The sequence below is a fragment of the Syzygium oleosum genome, unplaced genomic scaffold (assembly GCF_021117445.2).
Source record: "Syzygium oleosum isolate NSW1041296 unplaced genomic scaffold, Sole_v2.1 Sole_v2.14, whole genome shotgun sequence".
Lineage (NCBI taxonomy): Eukaryota > Viridiplantae > Streptophyta > Magnoliopsida > Myrtales > Myrtaceae > Syzygium > Syzygium oleosum.
In genome coordinates this window covers 9975650-10000698 of record NW_026607498.1, presented here as the reverse complement: position 1 = coordinate 10000698, position 25049 = coordinate 9975650, and the positions used below count along the sequence as shown (strand labels likewise).

General features: G+C 41.4%; 2 protein-coding genes across 2 annotated transcripts; both read right to left on the bottom strand.

Annotated features, from left to right (window-relative positions):
* Window positions 1–13424: 13424 nt before the first annotated feature.
* On the bottom strand, window positions 13425–17745 carry LOC115690289 (uncharacterized). Its single transcript, XM_030616602.2, has 3 exons — window positions 16107–17745; window positions 14246–14363; window positions 13425–14123 (listed from the first exon to the last, which is right to left on the bottom strand). Exons 1-3 carry the CDS (start codon window positions 16881–16883, stop codon window positions 13564–13566), a joined length of 1455 nt encoding a protein of 484 aa, XP_030472462.1. The 5' UTR covers window positions 16884–17745; the 3' UTR covers window positions 13425–13563.
* Window positions 17746–22315: 4570 nt separating this feature from the next.
* On the bottom strand, window positions 22316–23420 carry LOC115666886 (dehydration-responsive element-binding protein 1E-like). Its single transcript, XM_030588531.2, has one exon. It carries the CDS (start codon window positions 23344–23346, stop codon window positions 22597–22599), a length of 750 nt encoding a protein of 249 aa, XP_030444391.2. The 5' UTR covers window positions 23347–23420; the 3' UTR covers window positions 22316–22596.
* Between the last annotated feature and the right edge of the window lie 1629 nt (window positions 23421–25049).

Here is a 25049-nt window from a genome sequence, read left to right as displayed (position 1 = left end):
GGCGCAAAACAAAATATTGTCAAACCTGAATTAACCCGCTTGATCCATTATGAATCGACATGTTCGAGTTAATGCATCATTTGATTCGACACAACACAATTAGATACATTTTTAACATGTTTCATGTAAAGGTTTTTGTCACCAATAAAAGTTTATGAGAATAACACCCATATCGAAAACAACAAGCAAATAAACAATATATTTAGAACACAAAAGTCATTAAATATAGTAAAAACTAACTTAATAATACATTTTAGATGTATAATGCATTGAAATTACTCATATTGCGTTAGAACACATGTTAATACAAGTTTCGGGTATACACGTGTTTAATTTGTACGCAAGTAACCGTATATTTGTAAACGGTTTAATGCATCGTGTCATGTTGATGCCTTATATGGTGACACGTTCAATAATCATGTTAATCGTGCCACGCCGTGCATCCCATTTTTATTAGGTGGTATTATGTTCGTGTCGAGACAGTTCAACGAGTCTCATAAATGGGTCGCGTTCGGATGAGCCACATTCATGTTATACCCCATCGTTTTGACAGGACTCGGATTGTTAGCTCTAGATGTTTGTATAGTTGCACTCTATGTCCCTAAAATTAACCGGAAGTCCCATATCAAGCTAGATGTACGATCTTATCCATACTAGGCCGATCAATGTGGTGTTCATACGATCTTGGGAGATGTTTATTACCATACCACGGTCGTTTGTATCACTTACATGAATGAATGAACGAACGAAAAATATATTCATCTCCATAAAAATATCTAGATATATATTATTTTTAATAATGAAAATTATTTTAATCGATTAATTATTTTAAGCGATTATTTTTAAAAAAGTATTTTTCAAAATCATTCGTACAAGTTTTTTACCGCAGGTAGAACTCGTGATATTTAACCGGGGGAGGTTTTTGGAATTTCTGGAAACTTGGAGGGGCCATTCATTGTTCTCGTACTTACTTTTGTTTTGGGTCCCAAGTACATTAGATGATGTCGTGAGAAGGGGCCATCAATGCGGGCCGAGGTAGGCGATATCTAATGTCGCGTCGAACAGAAGAAGACAAAAAGCCAAAAAGGAGGCAGTTTGCCGCCTTACGCGGGTAACATGCTTACACGTGGCGCCGCCCCTCCCTGGCCAAAGCCAGATCTGCGGAGCCTTATCCCCATCGCATCTCGGAACAGGACTTTCAGGGTTTTGCTGGAATAACATCACGACCGGAGTTAAGAGTGATCAGTTCCCGATCTAATTCAGTGTAACGAAACCGCTTATTTATTGTACATTATTGCAATTTATGTTCACATCAAGTTTGCTTACAACGGTTAGGTTCGTATGTTTTCCTTCTTTGAAATCAGTTCGAAAGTTTTGTAATTCTGTAGTAAGTGTTCCAGTAGAGAATAGCTCACAGAAAAGTTAAAATTATTTGTGTTATTATTGAAGGCGGTGTAACTTTCGGAGGAGGAGGACTAAAATTCACTTAGGATTTCACTTTACTTTACTTAATTTTTTGAAGAAATTAAAACAAAATTATATATCCGGTTCGATCCGCAAAAAATTGGACCGCTCGGACTCCAGTTCCACTTTTAGGAATTAGAAACCGGATCAAATTGGCCTATTTAGTCCGGTCCTGGCGATTCCTAATTCAATCGGTCTGGTCCATGTGGTTTCCAGTTCGGTTGTTTGTTTTGCTCAATTGGCAAAAAAAAAAATTAGGACTGAATTGTTATAATTACAATAATAATATGACTTTTTTGGTAATTTTTCTAGCTGTTAAACTAGTTTATGATACATGTGCTTTCAAGTGATTTTTTACCTAGTTGGGTTTAGGGGGTCCAACAGGACTTTCATAGCTGACTAGTAATTGGTTTATTTAACTAAGTGGATGATGTGATTTTCCAAACATCGTTTTCTTGATTGTCTTGTCACTAGTTCTCTCCCCAAACTTAGAAGATTAATTCACATGTCAAATGTACATGGCACGATTCCTGGGTGGAGTCCCGACTAGAAGACTTTGATTTCCTTCGGGATATAATTGCACTGAAGAAATGAAGAAATGACTCGTGAAAATGACTGATGACTTGCATCATTAGGCGCAAACAAAAAAATTCACGATGGACTTGTTGAAAAATGCAATTATAGTATCCCCAGGACAAAATCAGACTAAAGAAATGAAGACATGATTCGCGAAAATCGTTGATGGCTTATGATGGGCTCGTCGAAAAAATATAATTACGGTACTTTCCCGACATAATCGGACTAAAGAAATGAAGAATCACTTGTGAAAATCATTTATGGCTTGCCCAATTATCCACAAACATCGTAATGGACTCGTTGAAAAATATAATCACGACACCTTTCGAACATGATCTGACTACAAAAATGTAGTAATGACTCGTGAGAATCGTTAATGGCTTGACCAATTAGGCACAAACATCATGATGGGCTTGTTGAAAAATATAATTACGGTACCTTCCAGACAAAATCGGACTAAAGAAATGACTCGTGAAAATAGTCGATGGCTTCCCAATTAGGCAAAAATGCTACAAATGGACTGCCGAAAATAAAATTATAATTAAGGTACCTTATGGACATAATCGAACTAAAAAAATGAAGATATGACTTGTGAAAATCGTAGATGGCTTGCTCAATTAGGCACGAACTTCGTAATGAACTCGTTGAAAAATACAATTTATGCTACTTCAACAATGACATGATGATGACGACGACGACGACCTTGTCAAAGTGATAAGACTAAACTGTACATGAAAACAACATCTACACACATATATATATAGTCTATTAGAGATTTATCACCCTCCAAGAACACGACACGAGTGTGCCAAGCGATTGCCCGATTCTACTTAGCTAGCGGTGATACCAATTCGCCAGTTTGTGTACTCGTTTGATTATGAATATATTTCAACATGACCTCATATCACATGCAATCACGTGGTATTGTTATTCAATAAGTACTATCTCAAAATCAAATCAAACAAACTTTTGATTTGGATTTAGGTGGTCTAGTGGGGGTGCACGGGTGTCCCGAGAAGGCAACACGATCCCATGCTAGCTATAAAATAGGATTAAATGTGATCGAAGGGTTAGTGTCGTTTTAAGAGTTTTAAATGGTACGGAATCAATTGCAAAATTGAAGGATATTCGACAGCGACACGAGCCGACCGAGTGTGATTGTCAACTCGAGACAGCCAGAATTAAGTGTCCAAACATAGATCCACCACTCCAAAGTGCAAGTTCAATTCACAATTGCAATTATTGTCGCCATCGCTAGCCCCACTTCAGATCCGAAGGATCTAGTCCTTTTGTTCATTTTGGGCGTTTGTCTTCATGCCCTTGAATTTAACAATCGTGTCTTGAATTTAATTATTGGAGAACAATCTATGCTAAGTTAGACTAGGAAACGTACCTTTTTTTTGTGGGGTTCATGTAATTATGCGTCTCCATTCTAATGCATCACGGTAGATTAGATTGACTTCAAGGCTTCTAATGGAAGTTCCATTCATCACTTTTATCTTGCACTCTTTTGTTGCTCTGTTCATCATCATCCCCACTTTACGCCTAAATTTGAAGAGTATATGCAAATTTGGTGAGATCACGATCGACTTTTTTTAAAAATTTTAAGCCATTCAAGCGATCCTCGTCACTTATAAATTGAATTTTTGGATTTTACCCTAAGAATAAAGAAATAAAATATACACCAAGGGAGACAAATAAGGAGCCTATAAAAAAACGAACTCATAATCTCCTGCCCTAATACCATGTAAAATTTTGTGTGATCACTATTAACTGGTTTAAAAATTTAAGTAAAATTTCGTAGGATCACTAAAAAAATTTTCCGCTAGACTTTTATTAATGTAGGTGCAAATCATGCTTTTCTTCTAGCAAGAAAAAGGGTCGTGCTTTTCGAGGAATAGAGACAAAAATAGGTTGCCTTTTCTAGGGGTGAGCACCCATTCATGGTAGACTCTGGAACCAGGCTAGATCGACACCATGCAGTCCGGTTCCCATAGGAAACGGTCTGGTCCTCAGTTCTAAAAATTGAGAATTAGCACTATGCGATCCAATCCAAGGTCAGGGTGTTGTACCAAACCGACGAACCGACCCTAGATCGATCTTGAACCAACCTTGGACTAAACCCATTTGAATTATCTTTGTTGTTTGTTTTGTTTTTAGGTAGTTAGAATTTGGAGCAATCTTTTATGGACGAATGAGGAATGAAGTTCTACAATTCATGTTTTATGTTACATGTTTTGAACTTTTTATTGTTTATTTTATTGTACGTGTTCATTTTTTTATGAATTGTTGTTTTTGGCAGGTGGAGATTTCTGCTCTTGCTTTAGCTTTCATTTTGCTTGATTAAGGGATGAATTGGAGAATTCTCTATTGCTTTAAATTTCTATATACTTTTACTGGTGTTTTTCATCTCGCCATTTTGTTGCTAAGTATGGCAATTCTGAATATTGTGTGTTGATGGATATGTACTTGGAAAGAGTAAATTTGTTTGATCAAGGAATACAAAAAAATAAAAAAACATAAAAAAAGGAATAAGTTGGTTCCTTGGACAGACCCTAGAAACGGACCAAACCAGTAGAGTTGGTTCCAAGGGTTCCAGCGTCGGTTCCAAGTTCCAAAATATGAAAATCGATCCATGTGGGAACGTTCCAAGTTCCAGGGTTAAACTGGCCCAACCTTGAAACCGCTCACTCCTAACCTTTCCTATTGAAGTGGTTCATGAGATCAAGATATTGTACTAGGATTGTAATTTGTAATGATACAGAGATGATGTAAAGAGGGGAAAGGGAAGGGGAGGGGAGGGGAGGGGTAAAAAGAACATCTCCAATCTAAGCATACAGAGTGAGCACGTCCATTCCTAAACTGAAAGTGTTTTTCAGTACTCTGTCCTCTCACAACTGCAGAGGGAGATTTCATGCATATTATGCATGAAATCTACCCAATAAATTCATTATTTGAAACAAATGAAGAAAGTTCAATTGGACCGGTGGATTGTTCACTTCGCCAGGCTCTTAGTTTGCGTTTGATAGTCCAGATAAAATTTTGTATCCTATCAATAAATTATGTTCGAGAGCATCATAAGGCACTCAATAATTATATTTTATGGAGAAATAACTTCACAGAAGCTGACCAGAAACCCATGCATAAAAAATTTATAATATCTTCTTGTCAATAAAGAAGAAATATTCTACGTCCTGCTTAAAAGTTGCCTCGTGGAAGGAAAGAGAACAGGTCCCGTCCCGCGCAATAAATCCTCCTAGATTTCGGTTCTCAAAGGAAGGCACCATGGGACGCTGCGAAGTGACAACGCCCGCTGACATCCTTTGACCTACGAATAAAGAATTACTGAAATTGCGACTGTTTAAGGTTGCTGTCTCCAACGCAGCAAGGATTGAACATCACTTATCAAGCAAGACAAGACTAATTGAGCTTATCCTTTCTCTATAGATCTAGGCGGATCAAGAGTCAATTGCTACGTATCACTATCGCCTATAATGTACATGTGATTTTTAGTCACAATCAAGCCATCGCTGCTTGAAATGTAAGTATCATCACGATTTTCACAGACTTATCGCATGTCGATTTTTATATGATGAGCATACCAAAAAATACAGATTCGAGAACGGCTTAATTTTTGTCCACCTAAAGCGGCGCGGATTGTAATATGTTTAATTCTAGTCACTTGCCCAAAACAGCATGAATAGTATTCATTCCATTGAGTTGCAAACGTTGCTTTTAAATACCATGAGCACCCGCCCTCTTGTCATTTGGTTTTTGATATTGTGTTTGTGCATAGGTATTGTATCGATTATGCTAAGTCATTATATCGGTTGTGGAAATTTTATTAGGGCCGGCGACTTTGAGATTGTCTGTTCATACGACATGATCACATTTAATTAGAATTAGATTTGGTATAAATGAGTTTGTGTCATTATAGGGGACATGGTGAATAATTCTGTCTTATGCTGGTTAACCTGCTTAACTTGTTAAGACACGAATTGATATATTTAAGTTAACGTGCTAGCACATAATTTGATTTTACACGCAAAATTAGATACGTTTTGACATGTTTATTGCCCGTATTTAAAGACTTTCTATCCTTAAAAGTTTATAGAAGATAACATCCATGTCGAAAAGAAAAAAAAAACATATTTAGGAATACAAAAGTCATTAAACATTACGAAAATCCGTTTAAAGAAAAGCTAATTCAATAGTACCTTTTAGATATAATGCCCAGTAAAATTACTCATAGTGTTTAGAAACATTTTAACACAAGTTGCTGCTCCTAAACGTGTTTTAGTATTTAACACAGGTTAACGTATATTTGTAACAAGTGAATGTATTGTATCTTGTTGACACCTGACAGGGTGATACATTTGACAACCATGACGTGTCTAAACGTTATGACTCGTTTCATAAACGCGTTACGTTGGGGTTCGAATTATTTATATCTGTGTTATGTCCTTGCTTCGACATGTCACAGATCTCCAGCCCTAAATGTTGTATATTCTATTCTATATTTCTAAAATTAATTGGAAGTCTCGCATCAAGCTAGGTGTACATTCTTATCTCGTCTTGCATGTGTTAGAGTGAAATGTACCTATGAAATGCAATTACAAATGATGCGATTGGATAGCATTGTTTGAGAACGAGAGAAGGAAGAAATTAAGCTTCGAAATTGAAGCTCCATTTGTTTCGCGAAAAATATAACATTTCTAGAAAATATTTTCCAAGAAGTCATTTTTTAGGATAATAATAATATTTTCCGGTGTTTGGCTGAAACTTGAAAATGAACTGGAAAATATTTTCGGTAGTTTGGTATTGAAAATCTGATTTGATTTTCTTAAATAGACATACACTAATAGAAAGCTGGAGAACCGGCCACAGGCTCCAAAGTCCCGGGTCCGGCCTAGATGGACTCCGCCTGGGCGCTGGGAATCGGGGCATAGGCACCTGGATCCCAGGCCCAACCTTGATGGACCGAGGCGCGAGCACCGGGGTATCGAGCCTAGCCTTCATGGACCTGAGTGCTAGCATCGGGAATCTGGGCAAGGGCACCAAGGTCTCAAGCTTTAGCCTCGATAGACCTGGCTAAGGCACTAAGGACCAGAGCCCAAGCGCCAAAGACCCAAGCACAGCCTTTATGGACCCAGGCCCAAGTGTTGGGAATCCAAGATCCAGCGCTCTGACTTTATGGACTCGGGCTCGGGTGCCGGGGCATCGAGCTTCGAGCCTGGCCTCGATGGACCTGGGCACAAGTGTTGGGGGCCTGGGCATAGTCACTGGGATCCCAGACTCGATCTCAATGGACCCGGGTGCCGATGCCTGAGATTCGGGCATAAAAACCGTGGTCCAAGGCACGGGCACCGTGGTCATGGGTCTGACCTCGATGGACTCGAGCTTAGGCGACGAAGACCTGATTCTGGATGCCAAGAACCCAGGAACCAGCTTTGGGGTTTCCGTGCCTAGGCATAGAGTTTCAGGTCCAAACGTCGATACCTAGCCATATTTTAGAAAATGATTTTCGAATTCTTAAAAAAGAAAATATTTTCCTAAATTTAAGCATAAATTTTCCGTTGACTAGAAAAATATTTTGTGTTGACTTATTTTTTCTAAACAAACCAAATGCCTGAAAATGAGGAAAATATTTTTCGTGAAACAAACGGAACCTCTCGAGCTGGAGATGGAGATGATTCATTGATGCACTTAAAAAGTAACCGGCAAAAGATGAAGTTCCTTACGTGTTGAAAGAATTTGACCGTTGGAAAATTCATGCTTTTAACTGGGGAGATTTTTATAATTTCTACTTTTTGCTCAAAAATTCGTTTGGAGAAAAGAAATATATTTTTTTATTTTTAATTAAAAATAGGGTTAAAGAAGAGAAATGTTATCATTCGTATTTTAATTGTTTCGTATTTCATGCTGTAAAAAGCGGGGACCATGTCCATCAAACAGGGTAGCAAAAATAAAAAAGCAGAAGAAGTTAAGGGGGCGAAGCTGACTTCTAGACCACCTTGCGTGGGTGACGTACTTACACGTGGCACTGCCGTCTGTGGTCCCCTCGCATCTTGGGAGCAGGTGTTTACCTGCACAGATGGATGATCCGACGACGCATGTGTCGGGTTCACATGGGATTTTGCTAAGGGTGTAAATGGTTAGGTTCGGTTCGGTTTTTCAAGAAAATCGAACCGAACCGAATCATTAAGGGTGCCCCTTGAACCGAACCGAACTGAATTTGAACCCAATCAAATTGAAACCAAACTGAAAAATCGATTTGGTTCGGTTTGATTCGATTTGGCTCAGATCAGTTTTCGGTTTCAAGTTCATTAAGCAGAGAGAGAGAGGAGAGAGAAGGGGAGAGAGAGGGCAAAATAGCCCTAAATCGAAGTGTTTATTTTAGTTCGGTTCGATCCAAACCGATTCGAACCGAACCAAAATAAACCGAACCGAAAAGAAAAATTGGTTTATTTTGATGATCTGATTCGAAACCGAAACCGAACCGAAATGTACGAAATTTTTGGTTCGGTTCGGTTCGATTTTTCGGTTCGGTTCTGACACCCCTAGATTTTGCCATGTCCCCGACAAAATGGACGGTCAAGATTGTCCTCAAAATCGGATCCTTTCAGGCGCATCGGAGAAGTTATTCGACAGGCTTATTAATTCAATGGATTATGCTATTCACATGTTAAGAAATAATGAGATCCATCGATTCTCCTCCCATAACGCGAGTGCCCAAACAATTTTTGGTATGTAATCGACTCTATTCAATGATGTTCTTCGGTGGAAGGTCGGATATGTGTAAATTTTTTTTTAACTTTCTGCTAGTCCCTCGCATGCTGTTTCCCGATAAATACTGTATAATTTATGATGAACTTGTTAAAATCATAATTATGGTACCTCGCGACACAATTAGACTGAAGAAATGACTTGGGAAAATCATTGATGGCTTGCCCAATTACGGTACCTTTCCAAACATAATCGGATTAAAGAAAATGAGAAACAACTCGTGAAAATCGTTCATTGCTTGCCCAATTAGGCACAAACATCACAGTGAACTCGTAAAAGATGACAATTATGGCACCTTCCAGACATAAATCGAACGAAACAAATGCGCGAATGACTTGTGAAAGTCATTGACGAGTTGCCCGATTAGACACAAACATCATGATGAACTTGTTGAAATATACAATCACGGCACTTTCTGGGACAAAATCAGACTAAAGAAACAAAGAAATAACTCGTGAAAATCGTTCGCACAATTAGGCACAAAATACCATGATGGAAGTTGTTGAAAAACATAACTATGCTACTTCAACAATGACATGATGGTGATGACGACCTTGTTGAAGGGATAAGACTAAACCGTACGTGACAACAACATTTATAACACATGCAATTGTCCTTTTCTTCTTAGCTAGCGTTGATACTAATTCGTCAGCTTGTGTACTCATTTGATTACGAATATAATTTCAGTATGACCTCACGTTACATGTAATCACGTGGTATTGTTATTTAATAAATATTATCTCGAAATCAAATCGGACAAATCTTTGTATTTGGATGTCGAGTGGGGTTACAAAGTAGAATCACAATGTGATTCTTGGGTTGTGTCGTTTTGCGAATTTTAAATAGTACGAAATCAATTAAAAATCGAGGGAAATTCGATAGCGAGCCCACCACTCCACAGTGCACCTTCAATTCGCAATTGCAATTATTGTCGCCATCACTAGCCCCAACTTCAGATCCAAAGATCTAGTGCTTTTGCTCATTATGGGCGATTGTCCTCATGCCCTTAATATCTAAAAAAATTGGGTCTTGATCTATTTATCGGAGAACAATCTCGCCTAGCTTTGACTAGTAGCATACCTTTTCTTAAAAGAAAAATAAGAAAAAATCCGACATGGGCCCGTCTAATTACGTATAGAGATCACGCCTCTCGATTTATGCAACACGTGTTAGAATTATAAAATATTAATTCACGCATTCATTTAACAGTTTAAGTTTTGTCAGAATCCCTTACGATATATTTTCACGCTTAATCTCAGGTCAAATTCTAATTTATGAGTGAGGGGAGCGTTAGAATATCTAAAATATCAAATCACGCATTCATTTAACAATTTAAGCTTTTTAAATTATCGATAGTAATCTCACAAAATTATACTAACATGATAGATGGGACCTGATGCTTATCATGGAAGTGTCTTTCGCCACTTTTTATCTTGTTTAGTAATTTATTGCACTCTTTTGTTGCCCTGCTCATCATCCCACTTTACTACTACTTTTTGAGGGATATGGCTCTAGAGATTTCGATCTCTGTCTTATTTTTGGAGATCATCATGTCGATCTGGAAAGTGAAAGGCGGTTCAGTTTATTTGAAGGTTGGTGTGACTGTTCCTGCTGGACTTTTTGTGAAGGTAGGTCTAAAAGTCATGCTTTCCTTCCAGCAGGAAAAGAGAGAAACAAACAAGGGGTCGTGCTTTTCTAGGAACAGAGACAGAAAAGTAGGTCGAGTTTCCTGTTGAAGTGGTTCTTGAGTACCAAGATAGTGTACTAGGATTGCACTTTGTAATGATGTAGAAATGATACAACGATGATGTTATGTGGGGAAGAAAGAGGGAAAAAAAACATCTCTAATCTAGGCATGTGTATTAGCATATTCACTCTTAAAGTCAAAAAAATGTTTTTAGTGCTACTGTCCTCTCACGATTGCAGAGGATCATGCACGAGCAGATTTCATGCGTCTGATCTAACAAGCAATCCGAAATTATGCAATCCGATAGATGAATTCCTTATTCAAAAGAAAAAGGAAAGTTTACTGGACTCGTGGATTACTCGTGTTACCCGGCTTTTGTGGTCTAGAGATGAAGTTAGAGCTTTTTATCAACTAGGCAAATGAAACTGAACTTATGGAGCGGAACGCGCTCGAATCGAGTCAGTATAACCGGTTTTGTCTGATTTAGCTCGATAGATAGCATTTTTTAAGCTCGACGTCAACTAAGTGCAAAATATTCCCATCCTCGAACGCAAGATCTAGAACAACCTGATTAAGTTGTTACAAGAGTGGATTTAAATGAAAATTTCGAGGTCATTGAATAGAAGTGAAGCATAAGCATTTTTATCCATGTCTACAATACTTACAAGAATTTTTGCACATTAAAGACAATATGAAACGATTGCATACTCTTTAATGAAGAATACCTTGTGCTCTTTGTGATCAAGAATGACTCTTAGGATAGCATTTGATTGCACAATCAAATGCACGACGAACTTGCTCGTTCTAGGAAGTAAAAAGATAATGCCAATAACATATGTGTAGCTGCTTGTGATTTTGCATCACGTGCCTTTACTTTTGACCTTAATGACGATATCTCGGTTCGAAGGGCAGCTGGCAACTTAGACACTTGGTATGTATAAGTCGTTGTGACACACATACTCGACTCTATTCAAGTTTTAATCACTCTAAGTAAAGTATGTTATCAAGCTCAAGCTTGACTCCGATATGAATTGCTTAGCTACTTGTGTTTGTTCATATGCCTCTTGATCACTTGGGTTTTTCTCTGTTTTTTCCTCTGGCCTATTTATTGTTTCTCTTTTTGATGGATCACTGTTCTTTCCAATCCTTTTTGGGGTATTCATGCTTGTGCAGTGTCATGCGGCGTTTGAAGAATTTGCTAGTGGACTGATGAACTGGCTAAGGTCTAGCGGGTCGGATCATGAAGATCGACATCGGGCCTTTTGCATCCTTTGAATTATGGGCTATTGTCAAGGAGCCTAATCTTTAATGGCAAGAAGAAAGGAGAATCTCTCCAGCCCATATTGATTATTGTTTTGTCGAAGAATGCATCTTCTGGCTTGGCTATAGGACAATTAATGTCCAAAAACAACAATTTCCACTCCTATTCTCATTATTGAAAAAAAAGAAGAGAGAAATGAAACTTCAAAGTACATATCCAACTTGTTCATGTGCACTTGAGCACTCGAGTGATTTGAAACTTACGTGGATCTCCTCTGATTTGAAACTTTAGATGCGAGTTGCGTACATAACGCATTCAATCGATACATCACATAGGACTTAGTTTTGTTAGCCGAACTGATTTCGCTTTGAGTTGCATCTACTCTTTTCCAAAACCTCTTTGTCTTCGTGAATTAAAAGTGTGGGAAGGAGCAAACCAATCTCGATTACATTCTGGACAAATTAAGGTTTTTCAAGACTGAATAATGATTAGGTGGTTCAAACTTGTGCTCGAGGAGTTCTAAACTATATGAGAGCAAACCCTATAATACTTGATAGACCGCCGTGGCGGTTTCCTAAAACTTCCGGTGCGGTGGTTCGTCGTCTTAGAAGAAATATATTGCCTTACATGTTGCACCGTTCAAGCACTTTTGGGAGGAAATAGAAGGGCCCTTATCATTAAGTCTCAAAAGATGGTAGAACATCATTTCATATTAGGGCTTCAAAAGACGGTGAAACATCATTTCATATTAGGGCTTCAATAGATGGTTGAACATCATTTCCATATCCTACAACTCTTATCCACTATAAAGCGAATGCATATCTAGGTTGGCCATAGACAATTAATGTCCAAAAACAACAATTTCCCCTCCTATTCCCATATTAAAAAAAAGGAAATGAAACTTTAAAGTTCATATCCATCTTGGTCATGTGCACTCAAGTGCGTGTGAACACTCGAATAACACATTACCTTGCGTGGGTTTCATTTGATCGGAAACTTTACGTGCATGGTGCGTATATAACGCATTCAATCGATACGTTACACATAAGACTTAGTTTTTATAAGCCGAACCGGTTTCGCTTTGAGTTACATCTACTCTTTTCCAAAACCCAATTGTCTTCGTGAATTGAAAGTTGTGGAAAGGAGCACACCAATCTCGTTTACATTCCGGACAAATTAAGGTTTTTCAAGACCGAAGAGCGATTGGATGATTCAAACTCGTGCTCGGGGAGCTCTAAACTATGTGAGAGCAACCCCTATTACACTTGACTGACCGCCCGCCGCGGCAGTTTCCCAAAACCTCCTATGCGGTGGTTCGTCTTGGAGGAGATACATGACCTTCCAAGTTGCACCGTGCATGGACTCACCAAAAACTTTGGGTGGGAAAAGAAGGGCCCTAATCATTAAGTCTCAAAAGATGGTAGAACATCAATTCAAATTAGGGCTTCAAAAGATGGTTGAACATCATTTTCATATCCTACTACTCTTACCCACTAATTTAGCCATTTTATATGCATTTTGACCCCATCTGGGCCTTTTGCCAGCATTTGCAATCAGTATTGCTCCTCAAGGCATGGTCCTCCGCGATGGAGCGAATGATTTTGTGGCGCAATGATACCATTCAGGAATTGATTCATACCAATGAAAAAGGACAAAGAAGAGAGAGCTCTCAGCTCTTTCCAATCAAGACTTCAAAATTGAACTAGTGAATGCTCTCATCAATTGTCTACCTCATGAAGCATGAATGCTTCCCAACCAAAAAGAAAAGGGGAAAATCAACCTAATTTATTCAGCTAAAGATATCAAGCAAGACTTCATCCATCAATGAACTCCAAACCTCAACCTCCATGTCCAAAGCAACTTCCATCTTTTCTTCATCCACATTTCTCCATCTCTCTCTCCTCTCCATATCCTTAATGTAAGCATGCCTGCCATCTTCAACCTCCCATCCTAAAAACACTTCTTGCGGTTGTCCATTGATCCAACCCTCAGCTACCTTCAGTAGCTTGCTCTCGAATTCGTTCGATCCTCTGATCGCCATCTTGTTCGCACCCTCCTCCTCCTCCAGCCTCTCTCTGAAGAAGTCCAACAGGAGAATGTCCACTTTCGAGGTGAAAGATGGATTAATTCCCGCAGCGACATCGAGCAACTCTCGAATCTTCTCTTCGATCTCGCTTTCTTTGCCTTGGTCCTCGGTAAAAACACTTGGACTAGGGGTCGAGCTCGAGTACTGCACCGGAGCTTCATCTTCGAGCTCCGACAAAGTGATCCTTTTCTCCAATTGGACTGGCCTCAACCGAGAAAGCGTCCTGCACCGGCGCGCCTTGTGCTCGAGCTTTTGTTTAGCACCTGTTGATCACAAACATCAAACTTTAGTTACTTAATCCACACAAGGATTCCATGTACTCATTAACTAAGCTCGTTCACTTCATTATGGAGAGAGAGAGAGACAGACAGACAGACAGACCGACCTCCAATACGTGAGGGGCTCCACTCAAAAGGTGAAGCAATGTCCTCGTCATCCTTGAATGGACAGTCCAGGACAGACACCGGACTGAACTGCTCCTTCTCCTCATTAGGCCATTCTTGCTGCACAAACAAAAAGGAAAGGCTTTAGCTAAAGATGATCGAGTGAAAGAGCATTTACTGACACAAATCATAGGGAAATGCCATCACAATGGAAGAGAGCGCATATACTTCTCATTTCAATGATCTTTCTGGCCCTTTATTTGTCCAGTTTCCGTAGATCAGATCCCCAAGGGCACATAGGACCTTCAATTTTCATGCAAAACAATCTCTGAGGTCCTCAACACTTCGTTTTTTCTCCTCATTTGGGTTCTATCACTTTTAATTTGATTACCAAGGATAAGAAAAGCCGGATGGTACGTCGCACAACCGGGACGGTTCAAGCCACAAACCTATGCACTTAGATAAAATAGTGAAAAGCGACGACAGCGACGACGACCACAATGATGTTATGGGCGATCGAAAAGAAATAGCAAGAAAGTGCACATGCATGCTCATTCGATGCTGAGCATGCTAGGGCACGTTCCACGTCCCCAGATGAAATAATGGGCGCATGTCCTTGACTCTAGAGGAGTCCAACTCTATTTTAATCCGGTGACATCCTTCTTTAAGAAATATATAGCGTTAATTCCATGCAATTATTGCCACACCTTTACATAGATGGACATATACAATGAATAAAGCAAGAGAAGTCAAAAGGACAAGGACTCAAATCATTCGAACAATCACGTCCCAATTATTCGTCACACTTGATCTTATCACATGCTTATACATGGCTAATGATTTGGAGCGAGAATAATAATACGAGGGTCGTACAATTATATGAACTTTACAGATAATAAAAATGAAGAAAAAAATTCAAAACCAATGGCAACGACCCAACATGCACACCACAACTGCTTACGAACTTTTAGATTTATGCGAGCGGGACAAGGCTACTAGCAGACAAGAATCGACATCTGTCCACTTGGTCGATCTACATTGAAACCTAATTTGGTCGGATTAATTTATGTTATTGTTGGCATTATTAAATTTCCCCGCTCGCTACTACGTACAAGAGACCAGCACCTAACCATGGCACATAAAATAAATTAAACTAATTTATTATATTATATATAAATCGAAACCTCCATTTCTCGACCGACAACAAAATTTTTACAACTACCTAACGCAAATCAAGTGCCGTACTAAAAAAACAAAGTTTTACTAATCACCGCACACGTGGCGGGCTGACAGAACCTTAGACGGCGGAGAGATCTAGTATTTCGCGCGGTAGGGATATTAATGGTCTTGCACTAATCGACGCCGTCGATGCCGCGTAGAGGTCTACACGTAGCGGGATCTAGGGCCTTGAAAAGCCCGATGGGATTCTATTGCGTGGTCCCGAGAAATACCATGTCATTTCCCGAGGCAGATAGAACACCCGCACGTGGGGAGCCGTGCAAATGGCAGCCTCCAGCTGTCCGTCTAGCGCAATTTCCACGTAGGCCCCTCGTTTTTTTACTTTCAAAATAAGTTAAAAAGCTTAGCTTAGTCAAAGACAAATTAACATTAATTTGCATGAATTACATTCAATGCCCTAATACCATTTCCTGCTTAAGAATTTTAAGTGGAAATAGAAATTGTGAGATTTATAAAAGAAAAATATAGTAAATATAAGAATTGATATTTATGCCAAAGTGAAAATAGAAATTTATTTATATTGTACTTTTTAAATATTTGCTCCGGTGTCGTTTTAATCACGTCACTTGGTCGCTAGTAACAGGCAATTAAGCAAAATTTTAATCGAACTCTTTTGGTGTTTACCTTAGAGCAGTTGGGGGTTGCTGTGATGGAATCCTGGCCGTGCGTTGCGCCTACTTTGTCGCCGACTTTCTCATCGTGCGGTCCCCCCCGCGCCGACCCCTTGTCCTCCGAAACGACCTCGTTTGGTCGCCCGGAGCTCTCCGGGTCGCCGCTCGGAGAACGGGCCAACTCCGCCGTGAACTCGCTGTTGTCCCAGCTGCTGCTGTTCCGGAGGTTGCTGCTGCTGCTGGAGCTCGTGGATAACCGGTGAGGCGCGATCGCCGACGTGGCATTGCGGCCGGGCGTCGGCGGCCGCTTCTCGATGGACTTCCGCCGCCCGACCTCCTCGCCGCAGCCGCCGTCTCGTCTGTGCGGTTTCCTCCAGAAGCTCCGCTTCCACAGCTTCCGCGAGAGGCCCCGAGGCAGGAGCCCCTTGCGGCTGCGAGGTTTGATCTTCTTCGCCACGTCGCCCGACGGGGACTTGGCGGCGGAGTGGAACTGGAGGAGCTTCATGGCGTTGAGGACCTTGACGGAGGCTCTCTGCAGGACGGAGGCCGTCGCCGGAGAGCGCCGGCTGCTTGTCCGCGGCCGTCGTTTCGAGGGGGTCGAGGGTGCCGCTTTGAGGTCGATCTCGAGGAGGAACCGGACGGTGGAGCAGCACTGTCGGCGGGGGAAGGTTTGGAAGCCGTTGGACGAGCAGGAGCTCATGTCATCCCGCAAGTAGTCCTTGAGCATCAGAGGGCGCGGGTCCATCTTGAAGGACTTTCGATGGTGGAAATTGACGGTGGTTATTTCCATGGCGGGATGGGTAGCTTCTTCAGCAGGAAGTTTGAAACTTTTTCAAGTGGGTAGAGAGAGAGAGAGAGAGAGAGAGAGAGAGAGAGAGAGAAGATATGGGACTTTCTCAAAGAGAAGTAACCCTGTCCTTTGGTTTGATTTCGAGTGGGGTTTATGAGAAAAGGCAGGAATTGTTGGAGAGACAGAGATTGAGCGCTTTTCGTGAAGGGTTCTTATCAAACAGAAGAAGCATTTATGGCAAAATGCTGAATGCGCACGGAAAAGGAGATCACAAAGGAAGATTTTCCCATAAATTCACCGTCAGAAAAGTGAACTGCTTTATCACTGTATTGTCAGAAGTACATGAACACAGAGAAAGAGAGAACACACACTAAGAAACGAAGCTGAAGCTGAAGCTAAAGCTGAGAAAAATGGTCGAGAGAGAGAGAGAAAGTGAGGGGAGAGAAAAGAATTTATAGTGGGCGAAGGAGGGTGGGGGGGAGAGAGAAACAGAGAGGTAAGTTCCTCGCTATAGCTCAATGAAGATCTCAAGGTGAAGTGGGAGAAATCTGAACTGACAGGCTTGCATTATTTTGTTGCAGAATTTGACAGAGAGGAAGCAGAACAAGAAGCGGTGAAAGAAGAAGGAGAAGGAGGAGGAGAAGCTTCATCCGAGCTTCTTCTGCCTGAGGCGATGTGGGTTTTTTGAATCTCAAGTATGGTTATTCTAATGTTTCGGATTTGAAAGTTTTGACAGAGATTTGCCAAAGAAACAGTTAAAAAATGAGGCTCTTGAATCCGAATTGAATGGGGTGCGTGGGGTTTTGGACGGGAGTGAGACCGGGAGTTGACCTTGCAGAATCTGATGGGGATTCGGCCAATTTGCCATCTCCCGTGCTCGCTCTGACCACACTTCGCGCACTTGAGCACGTGTGCATGTCCATTTTTCTGATGGCCTCGCGATTACATAAAGGAGAAGATTTTCGAAGCAGAAAGTGAAAACACCTGCGGCTTTTGAATGCGCACGTTGGTACCTGCAGATCGGTGCCGATTTGTCGCTGCCACGGGCCTCCCCCCCTCACGAGCACACTGTACGATATGACAGTGTGTGTGAGAGAGAGAGAGAAAGAGAGATTTGTTTGTTTACTCTGCTTTTCTCGGTGTTTTCTCTGTTTCTTTACGTGTAGAGCCACAAAATTTGTGAAGGGGAGATTCGAGATTAGCCCAGATATTTTTGGCCTTTGGCATGCTTGATTAGATCTTGTCTCGGTTAAACAAGTTGGCCGGTTTCCTTGGAAAAATTAGAGGTGGAGAAGCTGCCCATTCTTCTTGGAGTTTCGCTCGAGGGTTTAACTCGATATTTCTCTTATTTCTGTACGAGCCGTTTCAATCTCATTTGAAGAGATTAGAACTTTTAACTTCTCATTCTAAATCTCAAAAGATTTGACCTTTCAAACTCCACATCTGCTATTGAGCTCTCTTTGAAAAACAGATCTGAATATGTTGACGTGCTCATCTTAATCAGATTTACTTGAATTCTTTTTTAGATAGGAGCAACTATTGAAGAATCTTTGGAGGTATTCAAAAGGCGACATTCTCCTAGATGAATCTTCTTTGCATCCTTACTTTTGGCCATGATCTTTTGGTCCACATTGACTCTGACCTCACATTAGAAAAAGCCTGTTCCAAGCCCTACAAGACCTCAATAGCACCATCGATGAGTACTGATTCCGACATTGAAATCCTTTGTTTCCACCTCTTTCAAAGCACCAGCGTGAAATTCTATAAGCTATTTCAGTTGATTTTGGTCATTATTGTTGATTTCCTTGTGAATCTTAATGTTGGGGTATGGTTCATATTCTCCATCAACGAGAAAGCACAAGGTCCCACTCTTAATTGAGAGATGTAGCAGAGAGGTGGGGTTCAGGAGGGCTGCCCCGGCGGGGGTTGTAGGTGGCAACGCCGCCCCCCGGACTCCAAATGGCTTTTATAATTTAGGCTTATATTTTAATAGTACTTTGGGTTTAGGCCCATAAATAGTTACTAAGTATATATACTCTCTTTCTGTTGTAATTAAAGGATGTAAGAGAGAGGTGGAAGGTGCTAAATATAGTTAAATTTTCTGCTGGACGTAATCCTAGTTTAAAGATGAACCATGATAAAACTTTGTGTCTCAATTTCTCTTCCTCTCCTTGTATGCGAGCTTAGTGTTAGATTGTTCCCCTTTAATCCAGGTATCCTTCTTCATTAGGATATGAAATCTGCCACTGGGCTTGCATTATTACACTACAACGCCCACAGCCCTGAAATCACATCCAGCTTTATCCACCAAATACCAAAACAAATTAGGAGCCCCCAGCAATCGACCATCATCTTTGATACCATTTGTGGGGAGCGCATAGTAGAAATCCAATACCTTTCGCTTAAGGAGATCGCCAAAAGAGAGCCCAATTCCGAGCTTACTAACATATTTAGTTGGACCCACATTCAATCAAAAACTTAAGCAATAAGTTATGGCACAACTAAAATATAATAACTGCTTTACACCACATCAATCCGAAGTGGAGTTTTTTTAACACAACTCACACGTGCATCCTAATATTTATTAGGGTTTGACAGAAAGTGGTTCTTGCTGACATATGAATTAGGGGTGATCAGTTTCTGGTCTAATCTGATCCCACCTAGGAATAGGGAACTGGACCATCTGTTCCCGGAATTGGATCGGTTGGTCCGGTCTGATTCCCAGATAGTCCAATGGATCCGATCACAGCGAAGTACCTAATTAAACCTCCCTCCAAACCCTAAATCCATAGCCAAAACACGAGCAAAAATCACAAATTTGAACAGAACGCGAGATGATCAAGCATGCACCGGCAAAAAATGTCGTTCAAAGAGTTTCAACTGGTATGCGATTCAAAGTTGCAAAATTGCTCGCTGAATCCCACTGTTTTTTCTCAAGGGCCAAACAGAGTATGTCCTATTGAAAGGATATAACACACACCAAGAAGAAGGAGAGGCAGAAACATGAAAATCTAAGAGCCTTTTTCTTGTTCCAATGGGAAATAAAGAAGATTTTCCCAGGAAAGAAGAGATGGCAAAGAAAGAGTAGATCCATGCGAGCAGGTTACTGGGTGTGTAATGGTTTAACAGCAGGGAGGGAACAGGGGAAAAAAATCAGCCGGCTTACGGTTTACTTTTGAGATTTTTAAGAAATTAAAAAAAAATAACCGGTCTGAGTGGGCAATTTCACCCTTGGAACCAGACCGAAAATCTCCGGTTCCAATTTTATGGAACTGGAAACCGGACCGGCGCCTCCGGGAACCGCTCAGAACCCGTCGGTCCGGTCGGTTCCTTTTGCACACCCCTAGTATGAATTACCCGTTATCCATTGTTTAAACTGTTGTAACTGTGCACCTAATACAATTATGCACAATAGGTATCTAATATTCGAAAATGGGCAGAATTACCCTTGGCTAATACCATTACTTCTTCTATCCGTAAGTTGCAGTTTCCTCAGTATATTGTAAAGCTTTTGTAGCGATCTGCTCATCCCCTATCCAATTCTCGTGAAGAGTGTTCTTTCCCCATCAAAGCCTTGAACGCATCTCTAAGGCATAGAGAGAGATTCGATTGAGCAAAAACATGGGCCAGAAAGCAAAGGCAAAAGGGCATTCAGGCCCAGGCCCAATCAATATCATCATGGACTGTTCATCTTCGTCCTGCAATTCGTATGTTCTTGCCTGATCTGGCAAGTCCCATTGGAATTCCTTCGTGCGTGCGTGCGTGCGTGGAATTCCTTCCCCGGACTCGGGTCGGGTCGGGTCCGCTGCTCGCTAGTTCAGGTACGCCGCTGTCATTGGTTTCGCGGGCCCCATGTTTTTGTTTGGTTTTCCGCACCACAAATCGGGATTTGTCGAATGCTGTAATTAAAGTGTCTAAACAGACACTGATAAAACTGTCGGCTCGGTCCCCCCCAAGTTAACATAGATAAATATAAATAAAAAGAAAAGGAAGTCAAAAGGTCAAACGGCAAAGAAATTTGAAGAGACGGGACTCCTCTTGCACACGCTTGAGAAGAGAGAGGCGAAAAAGTGCCCTCTCACCGAGTAGAGCACGCACATGAGGAGAAAGAAAAAAACACAGCGGCTTTGACGAAGATGTTGGCAGCCTTGGCAGCCACTCGTTGTCGGAATTGGCTCGAATTTCTAATATGTTGATCGTGACACCAAGACCTACGAGCTGCTCAGTTCCGTTCGTTGAAAGCCTTCTCCAAGTAATCCCTCGCAATATCCAACCGTGGTTAGGATTTCATGCTCCATTTATACTAATCTATCTTCGTGGTGATAAAATACTGTTGTATTGTTAATGTGCAGCTTCTAGTGTGTGACCAGAGAAGAACCTTTGTGTATCCTACTATTTTTTATGATTATTAGAAGTTTTTTTTAGCGGTCCATGATCTTTTCCCGCATTGGGTTTTCCACTTAAATTCTTGCTGTTGTTGTTGCTTTTGTCCCTTTATTGTTCCAGCATTATATTTACTTGTTTTGAGATCGTATTTCTGGAATATACTGTTGGTTGTTGCTGTGGTAAGTCAATTTTAGTCGGTTCAGTTTTGGGATAGAAATTGATCATGAATTAGGTTAGTTCTTGGTCCGCTGGAGTCCCTATCTCTGAGAGCCCTGGCAGACTTCTAATCCATCTCTTCTTTGTTGATGGAAGAAAGCCTACTGTGGTTCCAAACAAGATGAGAAAAGCCCTATCTATGTTCTTAGTCAAGCCTAAACTGCAATAAAATATTAGCGCTATCATTTTCTATTTATTCCTTAACATCATAACAGTCACTGTTTTCTATTTTATTTATTCCTAGCAAGCACCCTTCTCAGTTATTCTACCAGGTCAATTTACAATGATAGTTTTCGAGTCTCCTATGAAGTAAGCGGGGGCCGGTTTCTCTTTTTTAAATGCTCTTTTCATGCTAACCCCAAGAAGTTGTTACTTGTTTAACTATCTCTCTTGACATCTCGGTGCAGTCCTACAGCTCGTGGCCTATCTTACCTTACCACGACAAAACAACAAGGTTGCCTATTTCTCCCCAACATAAACATGTACTATTCCTGCTCACGTATTAACAATTGACTATAGTTTTGCCTCCTCGATTATTCGCCCACTAAATTTCCTTCCATTGCTCTTTTACTTGAAAAGCGTGTGCGCCCTTAAGATCGATCGCGAGGTTATCTCGACCTATCGCATTCCTTTACTGCTTGACCAACTTTCTCGCTCGTATTACCACTCGAACTCTTTATAAACCCCACAGGCAAGTATAGACAAAAAGTATTCAAAGATTTTACTTCAGAAAGTAAAGGATGAATCGCTCTGATCAGACAACAGAAGTCCCAACGGATGAGACAGTGATTCCACCAAAATGAAAATGAAACACAGATGGCTCGCCTGTCCCAAAATGACTAAGCTGCCACGGCTAAGTCAGACTCTTTCTATGATTCTATTCTATCCCTTGTTCTCTGTCTGGTCGGTAATGACTCCAGTTATACATGTGATGAGCATATTGACAGTTGACACAGAATTCTGCCTATTCTACGGCACACAGAGACGCTGTAACGAGCTGATAATAGGGAAAATACAATGAAATCGAAATAAGATGCCAAGAGGAGGAACTAAAACAATGTAAAAGAATTCTTTTTATAAAAAAAAAGCTGCATAATTTACGTTGTCGTCATCACAAGGAGTAACTCCACAGCGAAACATCTGCATGATCGCCTTCCGCATCGTAGTCCCAGCTAAAATGGGCGCCGGCATCATGTGGTGTCGGAGACAGAAGAGGACACTCGAGCCACTTCTTCAGGTCGAACGACGTCGTCTCTTCAATCTCCATGCAATCACGCACCGTCTCTTGCTTGACCTTCTTATGATCACCGTCTTCGTCGTCTGGAGCACGCACGCTTGCCTCCTGGCCGGTGCAAACGCTCCCTCCGCTGGCTTCGCCGCACGAAGAGACCGCCTCCTCGGCCTCGGCAGGGCGGAACGCCTCGGCCGCCGCTGCCGCCGCCCTCCGTATCTCGGCCGGCTCGCGGGACGCCGGCTCGGGCAGCCGCCAGGCGGAGTCGGCGAAGTTGAGGCACGCGCCCTGCCTCCCGCGCAGGGCCAGCGCGGCCACGTCGTGGGCGCGCGCAGCCATCTCCGCCGTCGGGTACGTCCCGAGCCATATCCGGGTCTTCTTGTTGGGCTCCCGGAGCTCGCACACCCACTTGCCCCTGTTCCGCGTCCGCACTCCCCGGTACACCGGGTGCCGCGTCTCCTTGAAGACCCTCCGCCCGGCCGGCTTCTTCGGCCGGCTCGACGCCAGCACCACGACCTGCTCCTCGTCGGAGCATGCGGGGCGGCTCGAGGAGGAGTCCGAAGGCGACGGGGACGGCGACGACTGCTCCGGCACCAGCACGTCCGATTGCAGTTGCATGGAAATGTTCATCAAGAATATGGCTACACCTGAGGATTTGACCCCGCGGGTGATGGTTGAGATGTTTTTCTTTCGATTTTTTTTTGCTGTCAAAAGCCGCAAAAGGCGGAGACACGGACACATGGATATATACAGGAGATCGAATGAATGGGTCCCACTCGGGTCGGTTTCTACACGGGAAGGGAAGGAGAACGTGTGAAATGAGGAAGCTGATTGGGCCCCACGCGAGTTAGTTGAAAATTGGTCCCTTTTTTTTTTTTTGGGGGGGTACTTTTGGATTTGACCTTAAAAACTATTGCTGTTGGGGCAAAGCACCGACATTTTCAACGTGCCGGAAAGGATTTGCGGCTGAAAGGAAGTAACACGTGCATTTCCGTAGTCATGATTAAAAAAAAAGTTAAAATTTGCAAAACTTACGTATTTGAGGACGTGTCGCAATCGTGCTTATAATTTAAGTCGGCATAAAAGATCGTAATTCTGATTTCCATGTGTCGGGTAATTGGATTACTATACCAAGATGTATTAATTCATATCGATTCGCGTTTGAAGTGAAACACGTCGTGCCGTGTCGTATTCTTCGGGCTTTTTCTCCGGGATTGGCGTTTTTGTCTAGTGTAATGTAACGGGACGTGGAAATGGATAGTGGCCCGATATTGCTCTCACGACATTCAATCAAACCGATCATATTGCTTAATCGATCAATTTACTATAATGGTCTAAATTTATTTGATATTATTCTAGACTTATCGTGCTAAAATGTGTGTCAGCTGCTAAGTGAGGGTGGGATGCGTATTGTCAAGAAGCGCGTACCGAATGCGACTTTTGTCGTACGTTTTGTTTTGATAGGTAAAAGGATGGGGGTCAATCAGCACAAAAATCCCCATTGAGCGTCATCACCGTAACTGCTCGGTGCACCCATAAATATATGAACCCGCCAATACAAATGGGTAGATTGGATTAGGTTTGGGTCGGGTCGAGAATAGTCCAACCCAAATAGACACATTTAATCTGTTTTGACTCATTTCTATACAATGTAAATATTGTGAGTAATACCCGTCCCCATCCGATTCATATTACTAAAGCACTTCTGTATTTAACCCAATTTAGGGAAATTCATATCCAAACTGAGGTGAGAACGCGGAGTGAGTAAGAGTGAGAGAGAATGAAGAGAGTTTTATAAGTAGGTTGTGTCTAAGTGAGTTGTAAACCCAATTATGACTCATTTAATACTCATATTATTTTGTGCTTTTACCATTTTAAACTCATTAATGATCCATTTACTAAATATAACTAACATATATAATAATTTAACTTAACATATATGAATTAAGAAATTGATCTATGATCTATTTGCAAATTAGAGGTTCGTCCTTGATATGATTCGAACTTATGACCTGTGCGACACTTTTGTTACTAGGCTATTGGTTCTATCCTCGTACTAAGGGAAGAAGCAACAAGAAAAAAAAATTAAAAATAAAGATAAAAAAATGGGTGGACGGAGACTCATCTTGTCTCTTGGTCAGCGGGTGCTCTCTTTCTTTGGGGCCCGACGTTGGACCTTTTGTCGGATTTGCTCTTCGTTTTCGCCTTTGTAGCCAAGTTCTGAATTTCCTTCCCGCATAGAAAGAAGATAAATGACGATTCACGTGAAATCGAACACATTGCCAAGTCGACGTTCTTTGCAGCGTATCGTGCGCGTGTGTGCATTTCGATGT

What these genes read in the sequence shown, in the direction of transcription:
- LOC115666886 (XM_030588531.2), bottom strand. Translation starts at nt 23,346, where the DNA reads ATGAACATTTCCATGCAACTGCAATCGGACGTGCTGGTGCCGGAGCAG.
- LOC115690289 (XM_030616602.2), bottom strand. Translation starts at nt 16,883, where the DNA reads ATGGAAATAACCACCGTCAATTTCCACCATCGAAAGTCCTTCAAGATG. An exon ending in CAACCCCCAACTGCTCTAAG is followed by an intron (nt 14,364 to 16,106) that starts GTAAACACCAAA and finishes TTGTTTGTGCAG; the next exon opens with CAAGAATGGCCTAATGAGGA. An exon ending in GAGCCCCTCACGTATTGGAG is followed by an intron (nt 14,124 to 14,245) that starts GTCGGTCTGTCT and finishes TGTGATCAACAG; the next exon opens with GTGCTAAACAAAAGCTCGAG.